The 16909-nt window shown below is 42.6% G+C and overlaps 1 protein-coding gene across 9 annotated transcripts in view; it reads left to right on the top strand.

Moving 5' to 3' along the window:
* ANK3 (ankyrin 3) overlaps window positions 1–16909 on the top strand; it is a 353783-nt gene that overhangs the window by 220060 nt on the left and 116814 nt on the right. For all 9 annotated transcript variants that reach the window (XM_070057690.1, XM_051823304.2, XM_051823298.2 and 6 more), the window contains exons 19-23: window positions 1893–1991; window positions 2072–2170; window positions 2670–2765; window positions 9697–9769; window positions 9938–10000. In XM_070057690.1, coding sequence (XP_069913791.1) covers window positions 1893–1991; window positions 2072–2170; window positions 2670–2765; window positions 9697–9769; window positions 9938–10000 — 430 coding nt within the window. The remainder of the gene's footprint in view (window positions 1–1892; window positions 1992–2071; window positions 2171–2669; window positions 2766–9696; window positions 9770–9937; window positions 10001–16909) is intronic.

The raw sequence follows: 16909 nt of genomic DNA, 5'->3' as shown, positions 1-16909 counted from the left end.
AAATACAGTTCTTCCATTTAGCACAGAAGAACTTGAAAAGCTCTTTAATATTTAGATTTTTCAAATATTTTCCTCATTAAAAATTGTTTCATTTTATTTGAAAAGCAGGTTCACTCCTCACATGCCCCCACAGCCAGGTTTTTGGGACAATGTTGACCCCCACTGAACATGGGGATGATGTAACTTCAAGCAGTTAAACTGAAGGACTGATTGTGCAAAGTGTTAGGACGCCCCCTTTAGAAGCAGCATTCTCACCACAGGTCATGTGTGAGCTACTCAGTAATGGGAAAGAAGAACCCCGCAGAGCAAGCAGATAGCAGAGGAATTTGCTCCATTGTTCATGAATTGGCTTCAAGAGTTGTCAGTCAGTCCCCCATGTCTGAGTGGTTATGATGAACTTATCATAACCTGGTCAATGTGAGTGTGCTGATGGTTTGGTTCATGGAGCAGAATCTGACTGGAGTCAGCCCTCCAGGGCAGTGCACTCCTGAGGAGGTATCTTGACCTTCCACTATTAGCTGTCGTCTGGACACCCCCTTTTCAAATTCCATGCCTTCATTTGCTGGAACCCCCATAGCCACCCACAAGTGCCATCATACGAGAGATACACACTCCTGAAAACATGGGCCCCCAGCTTGTGGCTGTTTAGAAATGTTGCCATAAGCAGTCAGTGTTTTCCTTTTGGTGCCCTGGTGTCACCCAGGTCATCACAAACGACAGCTGTACAGGGTCTCTGAGAGTGTGTGCTGGTGTCTGTTACCATGAACATGGCCATCTAGGAAAGGATCCAGAATATCCTTACTTTTAAAAATACTTATCTAAATTTTTATGTATACGCACACATATTGACATATATAACACACAGAGATTCAACTTATATGCACAGAGATCAGATTTGGACTTGCCCATTCACGGGGTGCCTTCCTGTAAATACAAGTAGAAGGAGAGTGTTCACAGGAATATACGTGCTTGTAGCTCCTCAAGCGTCAGTAGATGTGAATTTGAGAAACCTTTTTCTCTCAATCAGTGGTTTTCTAATTGTAGGACTCTAGTTAGGAAGTCAGGAAACTCAAAACCCTGCCTTCCTTACTTGTTCACTTGAAACACACAGAGACAGGCAGAAACAGAGAAAGATCTTTCATTCACTGGTTCACTTCCCAAATGCTCGCAACAGCCAGGGCTGAATCCAGGAGCCCAGAAGTCAGTCTGGGAGTCTCACATGAGTGGCAGGGACATAACCACTTGGCGTCATCACCTGCTGCCTCCCAGGGTGCACACTGGCAGGATGCTGCAATTGGAAGCGGAGCCTGGACTGGAACCCAGGTACTCTGCTATGGGACGTGCCAGAAGTGCGTGACCCAGAGCAAGCACACGCTTCTCGGACCAGCTGAACCACACTAGCTTCTTCCTACTTTGTGTTCCTGTGCTTCTTCCTGTCTCTGTCATGCCTACTGACAGTCACGGCTGCCTTGCATTGTCATTTCTTCATATTTTCTGCCTGCATTGTAAGCTTTTGGACAGTAGAGTGTTGAATCAACTGTAGCTGGTCTGTCCAGAAAGCACCCTTTCGACCCTCAACAAGCAGCCACCAGACCAGTCTGTCTAGGCTGTCGCTTGCTCCAGTTTCCATTTGTATCTTAAAAATTTGTTGTCTGAATAAAATGAGATAATATGAGAGAGAGCACTTGGAAGTTAAATACCTATTTGTATGTGTGATGGTATTGTTACTTCTGAGACCAGCTCTGAGAAATATCATGGGCACTTTTCTGGGGATGGAGGAGGGAAAAGAACTAGTTTTTCCTGTTCATAAATAAAGATGAAATAATTCAGCTTCTGTTTAGGAGGATTAAAGTATCCTTATGATATGTGAGTTTTAACAAATGTGCTTACAGATGGGATACACACCGCTACATGTAGGCTGCCACTATGGCAACATCAAGATCGTGAATTTCCTGCTGCAGCATTCTGCGAAGGTGAACGCCAAGACAAAGGTGAGCGCCTCTCTTTGTTTCTGCCGAAGGATTGATGTGTGTGGCAAAGGGACAGTCATTTCTCCTGCTTTCCTCTGCAGAACGGGTACACGCCACTGCATCAGGCAGCACAGCAGGGACACACACACATCATAAACGTCTTGCTGCAGAACAATGCCTCCCCCAATGAGCTCACTGTGGTAAGAGCAGAAGGCGAGCCCGAGGGAAGAGGGAGGAGGTAGATCGGACTCTCGGGTCCTCTTAGGCTTCCATTGTCCACCGCGGTTGCTTTTTTTACTGTCCCTACAAGGCATTAAGAGAACATTCGGTAGAATGAGGGGAAAAGGACAATGACCATAGCATTGTGAGCTGTTCCGAGAGACATATGATCACTGTTTGATACTTTATTGCATTGCCACCTAGTAGGAAGTACATCTGTAAGAAAAAAAAAAGTGTCTGTTTCGTTGATTGCTGACTGAGAACATTGGGAAGCCTCTTGGGTTCCACGTGTAGCTGCCCAGACGCCGCTGTATTAGTAGAAACAGGTTAGGTGGGTTTTGTGCAAGGCAGTGTCTAAAGAAACAGGTTTCTGTGCCCGACAGTGGGATGGGTCTGATGAGACACTGAGCTTGCATTTGTATAGGCGAACCGTGTGGAGTAGGGCTTGTTAATCCCCTGTGCACGTTTTCCTGTTGCCAGAATGGGAATACTGCTCTGGCCATTGCCCGACGCCTTGGCTACATCTCCGTGGTTGACACTCTGAAGGTGGTGACTGAAGAGACCATAACCACAACTGTAAGTAATGGGCGGAGCACCTTGCTCTCCTGTGGTTTATTCATGTATTTGGAACAGAGTTACAGAGAGAAAGGGAGGGAGAGGGAGAGACTGTGCATCACCTGGGTCACTTCCTAGATGGCCACAATTGACAGAGTTGGGTCAGGCCAAAACCAGGAGCCAGGCACTCCATCCTGGTCTCCCACATGTGCAACAGGGCCGCAAGCACTTGGGCCGTCTGCTGCTGCTTTCCCCAGCCCATTAGCAGAAGCTGGAGCAGAAGTAGAGCAGCTGGGACTCGAGCCAACACCCATGTGGAATGCCAGGTTTACCCTTGGTGCCACAACGCTGGCCCTCAAAATTTGAAATATTAAAAATTACCTTTTATAAAGTCGTATTCAAAACTATAGAGTTGTTTGTTCTGTATTAATTGTATTAATTGTATTGATTGTGTTTTGATAGGAAAATCCTTAATAAAAGGATGGTGAAGAAAGATATGTTTTTAACATCCCTTTCTTAGTAGTGTAAGAAAGGTGAAAGGTCTTAGTTCCTTAAAATATTTTCTTATACAAAATGATATGTGAATACATTATCATCATTGTAAAAAATTACTGATAACATTAATATTGGTTTTGAATTATTCTCTCTTCTCTTCTGCCTATTGGAATTTTAAAAATTGTTGAAAACTGTAGGATAGTTGATTAAAATTTGAAACAAATCTTTACTAGGAGGTCCTATTGCATCAGAAACAGTTTATAAGCTGCAGCCTCTAGGGTAAATCCTTTCCCTTCAAGCACATTGGGCACAGTTGAACTTGTGTAACTTTGGAATCATGAACAGATATTACACCATATCTCAGGCTTATTTGAGTTATTCCTGACTTCATGACTCAACACATAGACGTGAGATTGACTCTGCACAGTGTAAGTTTACGGCTTGAAAACATGTGGAATTAGGAGTCCTCTCTCCTTTTCTCTTCTGCCATCCTACAGCCTGAAGGAAGGCATAACTTGTGCCTGAAAAACACTGTTTTCGATGTTTTACGTAAGAAACATGGGATAAATCCTCAAATGTTGCTTTCATGCACCTCTTGAGTATTTCATGATCTTAAAATCTGTTATTAAATTATCAACGATTGAAGCCGGTGCTGGGGCAGCGTAGGTTAAGCCTCAACCTGTCGCACTAGCATTCCGTATGGGTGCTGGTTCAAGTCCCTGCTGCTCCACTTCCAATTTAGCTCCCTGCTAATGTGCCTGGGAAAGGAGTGGAAGATGGCCCGAGTGCGTGGGCCTCTGTACACATGTGGGAAACATGGAAGAAGCTCCTGGTTCTGGGCTTCAGAATAGCCCAGCTTCAGCCGTTGGGGCCATTTGTGGAGTGTACCAGCAGATGGAAGACCTTTCTCTCTCACTCTTTCTCTCTGTGACTCTGCCTCTCAAATAAATAAATAATTTTAAAAAATAAATAATCAAGGCCGGCACCATTCTAGTCCCGGTCGGGGCGCCAGATTCTGTCCCGGTTGCCCCTCTTCCAGGCCAGCTCTCTGCTGTGGCCAGGGAGTGCAGTGGAGGATGGCCCAAGTCCTTGGGCCCTGCACCCCATGGGAGACCAGGAGAAGTACCTGGCTCCTGCCATCGGATCAGCGTGGTGCGCCAGCCGCAGCGCGCTGGCCACAGCGGCCACTGGAGGGTAAACCAACGGTAAAGGAAGACCTTTCTCTCTGTCTCTCTCTCTCTCTCTCTCACTGTCCACTCTGCCTGTCAAAATAAATTAATAAATAATCAAAAAAGTTTAAACAAATAGTTTTTATACCTTAATTTTATAGCTATCCCATACAGCTGTGTATAGGATGGGGAAAAGGACAAGTGTCACAATGCTATAAAATATTTAAAGTCATTGCCATAAACATGTAAGACTTCTATTTTAGTGTTAGCAAATTGAAACTTGAATAGTAGTTCCAAATGTAAAACCTCATTTCATGGGATGTAAATGACTTTCTTACATATCAGAAAATTTCAAAATGTTTCTTTTAAATTGAAAACTTTTAGGAGAGGGTCCAATGCTGTGGCCGATGTTGTAGTGGGTAAAGCAGTGGGTAAATGCAGTGCCAGCATCCCAAATGGGCGCTAGTTCAAGTCTCGGCTGCTCCACTTCCTATCCAGCTCTCTGCTATGGCCTGGGAAAGCTGTAGAAGATAGCCCAAGTCCTTGAGCCCCTGCACTTGAGTGGGGGACCCAGAGGAAGCTCCTGGCTTTAGATGGGCGCACCTCTGGCTATTGCGGCCAGTTGGGGAATGAACCAGTGGATGGAAGACCTCTTTCTTTCCCTCTCTGCCTCTCCTCCTCTCTGTGTAACTCGGACTTTCAAGTAAATAAATAAGTCTTAGAAAGGAAAAGGCCAGCGACGCAGCTCAATAGGCTAATCCTCCGCCTAGCAGTGCCGGTACCCCGAGTTCTAGTCCCGGTCGGGGCGCCGGATTCTGTCCCGGTTGCCCCTCTTCCAGGCCAGCTCTCTGTTGTGGGCCGGGAGTGCAGTGGAGGATGGCCCAAGTGCTTGGGCCCTGCACCCCATGGGAGACTAGGATAAGCACCTGGCTCCTGCCTTCAGATCAGCGCGGTGTGCCGGCCGCAGCGGCCATTGGAGGGTGAACCAACGGCAAAGGAAGACCTTTCTCTCTGTCTCTCTCTCTCTCTCTCTGTCCACTCTGCCTGTTAAAAAAAAAAAAAAAAAAAAAAAAAAAGGAAAAGAAAACTGTTAGGCAAAAGTAGAGTTATACGTAGAAAAAGTAAAATCTTCAGAAAATCCAAAACAGAGGAACATCTCAAGGCTCAGGTTCCCATCAGGAGGCGTCACTCGCACTGAGAAGTGCCGTTTGCACTCCTAGCATCCCCCGCTGCCCTGGCTGCTGTCTTTTCCGCAGCAGAGAAGACAGTATGCTTACTAACAGGAAAACATCAGATTGCCTCGTTAATGGAGAAAATGAGGCTCCCGCCAAATGCAGTGCTCGTACTGATTAGGAAGAGTCCATGGAAGTCCCTCATACAGTCCAGCATTGTGGAATTTGAGACTTTGTCCCGCGCTGAGACACCATCTTGTCAGCCTTGCTTTAGCAGTTAGGTGTAGATTAGCATAGACAAGATTGACGCAATGCAGGGTGGAGCCTGTGATCTTAAGCTCATAAACACAGGCATGATCTTTGTGCAGCCATTATCTCTGTAAGCAGACTGTGTTTCAAAGCCTTGAAGAGAAGAATGACTTTCCTTGGGAGCACAATGAATGATGTGGTATTTCTGAGAAAGACGCTGTAGTTAGTGTGATGACAATCATGGCGGTGTAAGAAACTACTGGATAGAAGCTGATTTATCAAAAGATATGAATCTTTTATTTTTAAAGATTTATTTATTTGAAAGGCAGAATGACAGAAAGGGAGAGAGAGGGAGAGAGAGAGAGATTCCGCCTGCCAATTTACTCCCTAAATACCCACAACAGCTGAGGATTGGGTGGGGCTGAAGGCAGAGCCGGAAACTCCACCTGGCACTCCCACGTGGATGGCAGGGATCCAGACACTTAGGTCACCTTCTGCTACCTTCCAAAGTGCATTAGCAGGGAGTTGATTGGAAGAGAGAGAGTCAGGACTTGAATCAGGCACTCAAATATGGGATGTCTACGTCCTAAGTGCAGGCTTAATGTACTGCACCACACCAGTCTGAACATGTGAATCTTACCTGTGTAACCTGCACTGTTTAAAGTATCCGGTTCTCTAGAATCAATGAGCCCAGTCTCCGTGGTCACCTTGATATTTGTTGCTGATGCCATTCTCTAATAAAAGGAAACAGAGCTCCTTGAAGAGAGGCTGAATCTAGGATCAGGGCAAGAAATACACAAGTTGAGCCTGAAACTTCTGATAGAGCTAAAAATTAAGGAATACTCCCACCACTACCGAAAATAAATATATAATCAAATACAAACATATAATGATGGAGGTATGTCAAAGGGACATGGGAATCAATTGGGAGAGTTCCCAGTGGCAAAAACTAGAGTGGTTTGAGCAAAAATAACTAAATAAAATAGTATTGAAGAATAGCACAAAGTCAAATATCCTTGAATCCATACAGATAAAAATAAATGATTGAAGGACCCACTGTGTTGCAACAGGTTAAGCTTCCACCTGCAACACCGGTATCCCATGTGGGCACTGATTTGAGTCCCGGCTGCTCCACTTCTGATCTGGTTCACTGTTAATGAGCCTGGGACAGCAGCAGAAGATGGCCAAAGTCCTTGGGGCCCTTGTCACTCATGTGGGACACCTGGATGGAGTTCCTGGCTCCTGGCTTCAGCCTGACCCAGCCCTAGCCTTTGCAGCCATTTGGAGAATGAAGCAGTGGATGGAAGACCTTTCCCTCTCCCTCTCTCTCCTTCTGTAACTCTGACTTTTGAATAAATAAATCTTTAAAAGATTCAATAAGTGGAAAACAAGACACAGATTTGTCAGGGACAAAGAATTCCAAAATAATTTACAGAAGTACTTCTTTCTCAAGAAAGTAAAACTGACGCATGGGTTAAGCATTAATGATTTCTCTCCAAGGAACCACTGAGGTAGGGGAAGATAAGGTAGCCATACAGTAGAGAAACCTTACAACCACTGCCTTGACCAGATGATCTGGATCAATATCCACAGTGAGAAGCCGTATGGTCAGTGGATGGTGTGTGTCCTTGATCCAATGGGGTAAAAATCATACTCACGTCTGCCATCTTCTTCCCAAAAACATATAATCCCGGTTTTATCATGAAAAGGGGAGAGGAATGAAGCAGACCACAACTGAGGGCTGTTGTACAGAATATCTCGCTGGTAGCTCTAACAACTGCCATATTCATCAAAAGCAAGGATTGTACAAGAATCAGCCAAGAGAAGTCCAGGGAGATATGGCAACAAAATGTAACATGGTATCCTGGATAGGAACTTGGGACATAAGGGTCCACTAGTCAAAAAAAAATATATATATATATATAAATTTTTTAAAGATTTTATTCATTTGAGAAGCAGATTGCAGAGAGGTCTTCCATCCACTGGTTCACTCCCCAAATGGCTGCAACACCCAGAGCTGGGCTGATCCAAAGCCAGGGGCCAGGAGCTTCTTCCAGGTCTCCCATGTGGGTACAGGGGCCCAAACACTTGGGCCATCTTCTACTGCTTTCCTAGGCCATTAGTAGGGTACAGGGGCCCAAACACTTGGGCCATCTTCTACTGCTTTCCTAGGCCATTAGTAGGGTACAGGGGCCCAAACACTTGGGCCATTTTCTGCTTTCCTAGGCCATTAGTAGGGTACAGGGGCCCAAACACTTGGGCCATCTTCTACTGCTTTCCTAGGCCATTAGTAGGGAGCTGAATCAGAAGTGGAGCAGCTAGGATCCGAACCAGTGCCCATATGGGATGCTGGCACCACAGGTGAAGGCTTAACTTACACCAAAGTGCCAACCCCTAAAATATAAATTTTAATAATGTCTCAGTGTCAGTTCATTAGTCATGACAAATGTACCATACTAATTTAATATTCTAATAATAATGGAACTTGGTATAGGATACATGGGAACACTTTATCCTAGCTTCACAATTTTTCTGTAACTCTGAAAGTGTTCTAAATTAAAAGCTTATTTTTTAAAACATGCTCAGTTGCAATCCATGCTGCAAGAGGCACCGACTAATGCTCTTTTTGAGCCCAGTAATTGGGGCCAGGAGCTGTAAATCACATTTACCAAGAATAGGCCCTAAGAAACAATTTGTACCCTTTCTTAATTTTAACAACCTGGCTTTTCTTTTCCATTGTCTTACTGAAATGTGTATTTTATCTCCTGCAGTTAGTCTTTTCTATGCTCAGAATTGAAAATTAAAACGAAAGTCATGAAGAGTGTCTCATAAATGATGCTCTCAGTGACTTTTAGGTGGCTATACTCTATGTAGGTATAAAGTTATCAAAGAGTAAGTGGAAGAGTCAGTGAGGCCTTGGCTCGGTGATACACTATTCTTCACATTGTTTGCAGTCTAAAGTGATCCTGCGAATGCATGACTTCTAAAGTGCTTTTATACACACACACACACACACACACACACAGTTGGGAAAAGTATGCATTTTATGCAGTTGCTTTGATTTATCCTAGGAATTAGAATAACACATAAGAGGAGAACACAGAATACGTAAAAAGCTCATCACAAGTAATACAGACGTATTCTTGCTGTGCCTTTGGCCTATCTTCAGTCAGAACCTTTATTGAAATGTGCTTGTAGATTCATCAGACCATGAAAAAGTACAGCAATGGTATAGGAGTGGAGATAAATTTTCCCTGCAAAAGACTTATTACATTCCTAAATCTTGGTTTCTTTAAAAAAGATTACTTACTTGAAAGGCAGAGTGAGAGACAAGGAGGGCGAGACACAATTACAGATCTCCCATCTGCTGGTTCACTCCCCACGTGGCCACATTAGCGGAGGCTCAGCCAGAGCAGAGGCAGAAGCCAGGAACTCCATCTAGGTCTCCCATGTGAGTGGCAGGGGTTCAAGCACTTGAGATTTCTTCCACTGCCTTCCCAAGCAAATTATCAGGGAGCTGGATTTGGAAGCAGGGTACCCAGACTTGAACTGGCACTCTGATTTGAGATGTGGGCATCCCAAGTGTGGCTTTTCCCACTGAGCCAGAATACCAAGACCTAAAGCTTCTAAGTTACTATGTTTTGCCACAAGAAGCCTCTCTCTGTGCATAGCTCTGTGCCACATATAAGGCCAGGACCTCATTGCCACTAAGAGACAACAACTTGGATGCTGTTGTATATGTGCAAGCTTCAAGATATTCAACACTTCAATCACACAAGAAACTTGCTGATTAATTTAGAAAAAAAGTCTTAATAAAATATATAGGCTGCTCATACTAACACAGCTTCCTTTTTTTTTTTTAACTAGACCATCACAGAGAAGCACAAAATGAATGTTCCAGAAACAATGAATGAAGTTCTTGATATGTCTGATGATGAAGGTATGAAAATGTCCTTTCAGTGCATAATAATTATGAGTAACTGTGTAGTTTTTGTTTCCTGGAGAAAAATTCATTGCAAAAATATTTTTGAAAATGTTGGGATGTTTTGTTGTCATATCAAGAGTATATGTACTTCGTACACTTATATTGTTCACTTAAATCATGCAGTGCGTAAAGCCAACGCCCCTGAAATGCTCAGTGATGGCGAATATATCTCAGATGTTGAAGAAGGTACTTGTACGTTTTTATTGTAGTGAAACTTAACTACCAACTTTATCTTTCACTTCTTATCTCTGAACATAACACTTTTACAGACGCTAACTTTTCATATTAATCTTGAAATTATTAATTTCTGTACCATTTAGAGAGTATATTCGGTAGTACTGATTTCTTTGAGTCATCTTTCCTTGAACCCATTTTCCAACTTCAGATACAAAAGCATAACTAATTACTTGGGTTATTTTCTTCCCACTTGTTTCTATCAGACAGAAAATTGACATTGTCATTGTTTACATCTGTACTCTAGAAAAGGAAAATTGATTAGTGTTTATAGTTAAAATATGATTTTAAATAAGTAAGAGCAGTCATCCTGACAGGTAAGGGAGAATAAACTCCTGTCTTTTGCAAGAAAATGGGTGCAGCTGGAAACCATTATACTTACTGAAATAAGCCAGTCCCCAAAAAGACAAATACCATATGTTGTTCCTGATCTGTGGTAACAACTAGAGTACCTAAAATGTAATGTATAGGAGTGAAATTGACATTTTGAGATTTGATGAGTGCTTACAGCTCTTGTCTCCACTACTTAGGAACAGTGTTTTTCTTACTATTTGCTGAACTCTACTTAGTGTAGGGTTGATCTTTTGAGTATAAAGTAAAGTGAAAGTAGATCATTGTAAAATTTAAGGCAGGGAATAAGAGAGGAAGGAGGAAGAAGGGTTGGAGCGTGGGTGGGAGGAGGGTGGTGTGGAAATTATTACTATGTTCCTAAATCTGTATATATGAATTACATTAAACTTATTTACCTTAACAATTTTTTAAAAAGAGATTTACTCTAGGTTTTATAGTAAAAGCAACTTTCGATGTCCAAATAAAAATGAAAACACAACCTGAACAAAACTGTTCAAAATACTATTTTTCAGTAATGATTTAATGAAAGAGATCAAAACATGATTGTAGCTATATTTCATCTGTTTAAAGAAGCTGTGTTCAGCCTTATTTAAGCATTAATATTTTAGCCAACTCATATATATTTATGAGAGACATGTTTTAAAAGGTCCATTGGAAAACTAACATTTTCGTAGCAAATCAATATCGTGAGGATGGTAGATTTTGATACCTTACTGGTGGAATTTATACTACATTTAAGTTTCTTCCTTGGATTGCTTGTCTTACCAACACTACCTTCTCCCTTATTCCCCCTCCATTTGCACCTCTCATGGAGTGTTTTTCTCTCAGGTTAGTCTTAGGGTCACTTGTCTGTTTTTGCCTTTTAGTGATCTTCCCTCTTTTCATTGTTGGTTCCCCCTTTTAATTAGGACAAATCTCCTTGGGAACATAACTAATGGAAAAGCCTATCTGATTCAAAGTCACTTTAACCTTTTTGACATCCAGTGATTGCCTACAGCAAGTGCGTTGTGGCTGGGGACTGCACACCATAAAAACTAATGTCCTGGTGGTCGTTCAGGGACTTGGGAGAAGCTGCCTATTATTTGTAAATGTTGTGATAAACGATAAAGACTTTTACATACTTTCTGTTTCTCTAAGACATCAGCTATTCATTTACCTTTTTTTCTATCCTCAAATGGTTGGGATTTGCATCTTCTTTAGAGCTTTTAGAATAATATGTCTCATAGTCATATTGCAAGACAACATTTCCGATTAATTTCTTCGATGCGAAAAGAAAAACGTTGTCCTTACAAGGATGTATACATACACAAACTATGATGTCAAAAGTTTGTTTTTTCAAATATAATAAGAGAGTCATAGACCTAAAAATCTACTGATGTTTTTATAAAATATCCAAAGTTAGCCACATCTCTAATGAGAGGCCAAGTTTGAATGGACAGCCTTATTTTGATAACTAGCCAAATAATTTCAAGGAAGAGAAGTTTTTAATTTCCAGATTTGAATGTAATTGATCAAGCTGTTTGGCTGGAAAGGACAATCATCTCCTTTACATTCAGCTCCCCTTAGGAATTGGAAATTAGCAAATTTTAATTCTCATTTTATCCATCTTTCTTTAAACTCTTGACCCTTACTTTATGGGTATGCCCATGGACTGTTGGGGTCAAGTAGCTTTTGATCATGATGTTGTAGAATTTAGTGTTGAAAAGGATTTGCGAACCATTACTCATGTCAACGTGCACTCAGTGCCAGCATCTCATCTGTTTGGAGCCCCTGTGCCTCTGTGACACAGACGGTAGAAATCCCCGATTCGCAAGCTGCCTGGTCCATTCCGGACAACTTCTTTAAAACATTTTCATTTTATTGAAGTTCCTGTAGCTTCTACTTATTGATTCAGGTGCTGATGTATTTGACCAGAGAGCACTAGTTTCAAACTGGTGTTTAGAGTAAAATCCACCTCTTCCATGTGGTATTCCTTTGGATATTTGAAAATACTTTTCCTATTTCTTCTTAGTCGTATTGTTTCCAGGCCTATCATTGCCACTTCCTTCTACCATTCCCCTCACCAACCTGGTCACTCTCCTGTGCATGTTTGAACTTGTCTGTATCCATCTGGAACTGAGATGGCCAGAACAGAACACTTATGGATCTATTGCTTTCTCCATGGAAGACATTAAGTCTCGTATTGAAGACCAAGATATTTCTGCGGTGATGGGAGACATTTAACTAATTATTAATATTACTATTAACTAAGGTCCCTACATTGTCTTTAGCTGAGCTCCAGCAAACCACATTTGCCCTGTCATGTATCTATGCTTCCCTGCAGACATTTGTATTTTTTTATTGCTGCAAATCCCAAAGCCAACCATTTTGAAATTGAATTCTAAAGGAACCCCTGCAATGATAATGATGGTTTTTACTTCCAGCTCATGTGTCTACTAGCCTCACCTGAGCTTTGCCATTTTAGTTAGATTTAGTGCTGCTGAGTCGGCCCTGATTCAGCTGTGGCATATGTTTATTTCCATGAAACCAAAGGCGGGTTAGGAATAGATCACTGTACACGAACTAGTGAGAAGTGATCCTGCTGGTAACTCTGGATCCTGGGGTTATCGGCAGCTTTTGAATGAAAAGAACAGTGATGAATATCTGCTGCCAGTTGACCTCGTAGCAACAGAGAGGAATGAGTTTGCAATGTGAAAAAATAAAATGTTAGTCCTAAATTACAAAAACAGAGTAAATATGAAGGGAGCAAGGCCAACAGTAGTTTTTTAGTTTTCATTTTCCTCTTTGCTTTCTCCTCCTCTCTCTTATCTGTGGTCCACTCTGAGTAAGTGAAAGAGTGCTTAGGTCCATTTCTTAGAAAAATTGAGGAAAACAAGGCTAGACAATGTTATCATTTAATGACCTGGGGAAGCAATAGAGTCAAGATACAGAGTAGAACAATGGTGGAAGTATTAGCCAAGTGCAGCAGTCCCAGAAAATTGCCAAAGAAACCTCATTTAATGCAGATTTAAAAACTCTGGCCTTGTGTAGGTGAAGGATTGGAAAAGCTCCTCAAAGGGGTAGGCAGACTTATGGGTACCTCAGTGTTCTACAGTCTTCTGACCTAGGCAGTATCACATTCATATAACAGTAATGCACATAAAAATTAATATCTTCAGTGTTAGTTAGATTCTGATGTTTTGCAATTCAGCTTATAAAATAAGAATAAGAGAGAGAGTGCATGAAAAGAAAAAGTAGGGAGAAGGAAGAGAGAACAGAGAGAGAGGGAAGAGAGCAAGAGAGAGGGAGAGAAAGGAAGAAAATTGAGATCAAAGTTCAAGTTGTCTTCTAGTTTCACGGATTTTCATGGTGCCAAATGTTCAACCCGGGCCTTAAATCTTAAATTCCTCAAAATGTATTTTCTAGGTTGAAAAAAAAGTACACAATAATATTTTAGCTTGCAGAATTGTAGTGAGTAAGGATATAGTTATGTATTTAAAGAACTGTAGATGGGCCGCGGCTCACTAGGCTAATCCTCCGCCTAGCGGCGCCGGCACACCGGGTTCTAGTCCCGGTCGGGGCGCCGGATTCTGTCCCGGTTGCCCCTGTTCCAGGCCAGCCCTCTGCTGTGGCCAGGGAGTGCAGTGGAGGATGGCCCAGGTGCTTGGGCCCTGCACCCCATGGGAGACCAGGAAAAGCACCTGGCTCCTGGCTCCTGCCATCGGATCAGCGCGGTGCACCGGCCGCGGCGGCCATTGGAGGGTGAACCAACGGCAAAGGAAGACCTTTCTCTCTGTCTCTCTCTCTCACTGTCCACTCTGCCTGTCAAAAAAAAAAAAAAAAACCAAAAAAAAACTGTAGATGGGACATTATGAGAAATGGAATTCAGCCATGCAAACTGGAAACCAAAAAGGCAGCCAACTCTATGAAAATTGACTCTTCTGAATAGGTTTATGAGACAACAGCTGGGTCAGACAAACTCATGCTTGGAAGAACTGTCTAACTCCTAACTACTTAAAAATGTGATAGATCTGCAAAATCTTTCAAGATTGAAAGTAGACACTAAATAGTAAAAGAAAAAAGAGGCTAAGAGATCACCATCAGGTAGGTATAAGTTTGAGATACGATAAACCAATAAGCTTCAGCTATTAGAGTGACTTGAAGGGTAAGGAGACTAAGGCTCAGCTGACCTTGTGCCGGATTTGGTCCTCAGGGGAAACCATAGTAAGCTAAAGTCCACAGAAATTTCAAAGAACTAAAGTGGGAGGTTGCGGGTGTAGGCCACTCCTGCCCGTTGTGGAAGGTAAGTCTAAGTAAAGGCTGTTTGGTTGACCTAGCCAGGATAGTGACCAGCTGGATAAGAGGATGGATCTCACACTCCTTGGTTTTAGGTAATTTCTTTCAATGCTACTCTACCTTGACCTATTTTCATACATGCAAAATCCAAGAACACATTATTTTTAACTTCAAATAAAAGTGTCTAGTCAGGAAAAGGAATAAATCATGATCATGAAAATTATCACAAGGTAATCATAATTATTTTTAAAGATCTTTATAAGACTGCAGTAGAAGTACTATCACTTTCTCTATTTTATTTTTTTAAGATTTATTTGAAATTGAATGGCCTGGGGAATTACAGACAGGCAGAGGGAGAGAGAGATCTTTTATCTCTGGTTGACTCGCAGATGGCCACAACAGCCAGAGCCGGGCCAATCTGAAGCCGGAGTCAGGAGCTGCTCTGGGCCTGCCATGGAGGTGCAGGGGCCCTAGGACTTGGGCCATCTTCTGCTGCTTTCCCAGGCCATAGCAAAGAGCTGGATTGGAAGAGGAGCAGCCAGGTCTCAAACCGGCACCTGTATGGGATGCTGGCACTGCAGGTGGCAGCTTTACGCACTGTGCCACAATGCTGGCCCCTCTCTGACTATTTTCACAAAATAAATATGCAAATCAGTGTGGAAACTCAAGTAAAATAAATATAATTTTGAACAAATCTTTAAGAACTCAAACACAGCAGTTTTAGTAAACGTATCAGAGTAGTCTCAATGAGAAGAGAATAAACAGAATTTGGTCAATAAGAAGTGGGATGTATTACTTTGGGAAATGTGAAGCTACATCTAAGAAAACTAGTAGAAAATATCTTGCAGTACTTTGTCAAGTCACTGAAATACCAGAAACAAAAGACAAATCTTGGTCTTTATTATATCCCAAGATCCTAGCGTGGTGCCTGGCACATAGATCTTCAAGTCCTGTTTGGTTGCATGGAAGTGAAGGGAGACTCGAAGGAAGGGCAGGTTTATGGGTTCCTGAGAACGGGGAGGCTGAGGAGATTGGCCTGCCATGCTCCTTCTCCTTCACATTAAATCCTTTCCTGCTGAGGCTGTCCCAGGTGATCCACTGAATTCATAAAGGCTTCAAAAGGATTTTCAAGCTGTATCTGCATCTCAAAGAACAGCTGATGAATTTAAGAGAATTTCCAGCTGAAGAAAAAGATCTGTGCCTGGGACAAGGGCCTTATTTATAACAGTTTGTTCTCTCATTGAAGTCCTGTCTTTGAAATGGGTTTGCTTAGAGCCTGTCACCCACACTGTCCACTTAGCGAGCTATGCACATTTCCACTTAGACTCCCCCAGAGGCATGCACGCATCATGCCCTAACAGCATCCTTCAAGCCAGTGTTTCCTCCCTCCCTTTCCCCTCTCTCTAAATTGGCCCATCACCCCAGCCAAAGCCTTTTCTTACCCCCTATTTCCCATCCATCACGGCTCATATCACTTGCACTTCCAGATGACGTGGCAAACCCCGCTTGTCTCCATCAGCACCGCCCCAGTCCGAGCTCACCACCATTCCTCACGTGGAACACCGTGGGAAGTCCAGGTCTCCACTCCCACTCTTGCCCTTCCATGCAGCCTGCTGCACAGCATCCGCAGCAGTCATTTAAAGAGAGAAATTGTGCCTCATTGTCCCCCTCTCCCACGTGAAACCTCCCAGTGCTTTCAGTTATCCTGCTGAGAATCATTCACGCTGCTGCGGGTAATTGTCATTCTTTTATCTTCTTGTCTACATCATGTGCTGTGGCATGCCTGTGTTGGAACTGTCACCGACAAGTTGCTTCAGACCTTCCTATCCACATATGTGTCCTGGAACACATACGCCTACGTTTCTGCAGGGTGTAGACCTAGCTGTGTAATGGCTGGGTTGTAGGTTAGGCAAGGCCCAACAGAATTCATCAAAGACACGTGACAATAAACCAGGACTATAAATTAGATAAGAAGATAATAAAAATAAAGGCCAGGAAAAGGAATATTTTAAAGAAAGTGATGACCTTGAGAAAGGAGGAGGAGGCAGTGACCAGGATGGGGAGGATGGAGGGCTTCTCAGGTGCTGATGACATTTCTTTCTTGACTTGGATAGTGTGAATTTTATAACCATTTGTTTATTTTTTTTATTTTTTATTTTTTGACAGAGTGGACAGTGAGAGAGAGAGACAGAGAGAAAGGTCTTCCTTTGCTGTTGGTTCACCCTCCAATGGCTG

Source organism: Oryctolagus cuniculus, chromosome 15 (assembly GCF_964237555.1).
Source record: "Oryctolagus cuniculus chromosome 15, mOryCun1.1, whole genome shotgun sequence".
Lineage (NCBI taxonomy): Eukaryota > Metazoa > Chordata > Mammalia > Lagomorpha > Leporidae > Oryctolagus > Oryctolagus cuniculus.
This window is presented reverse-complemented; position numbering and strand designations above follow the sequence as displayed.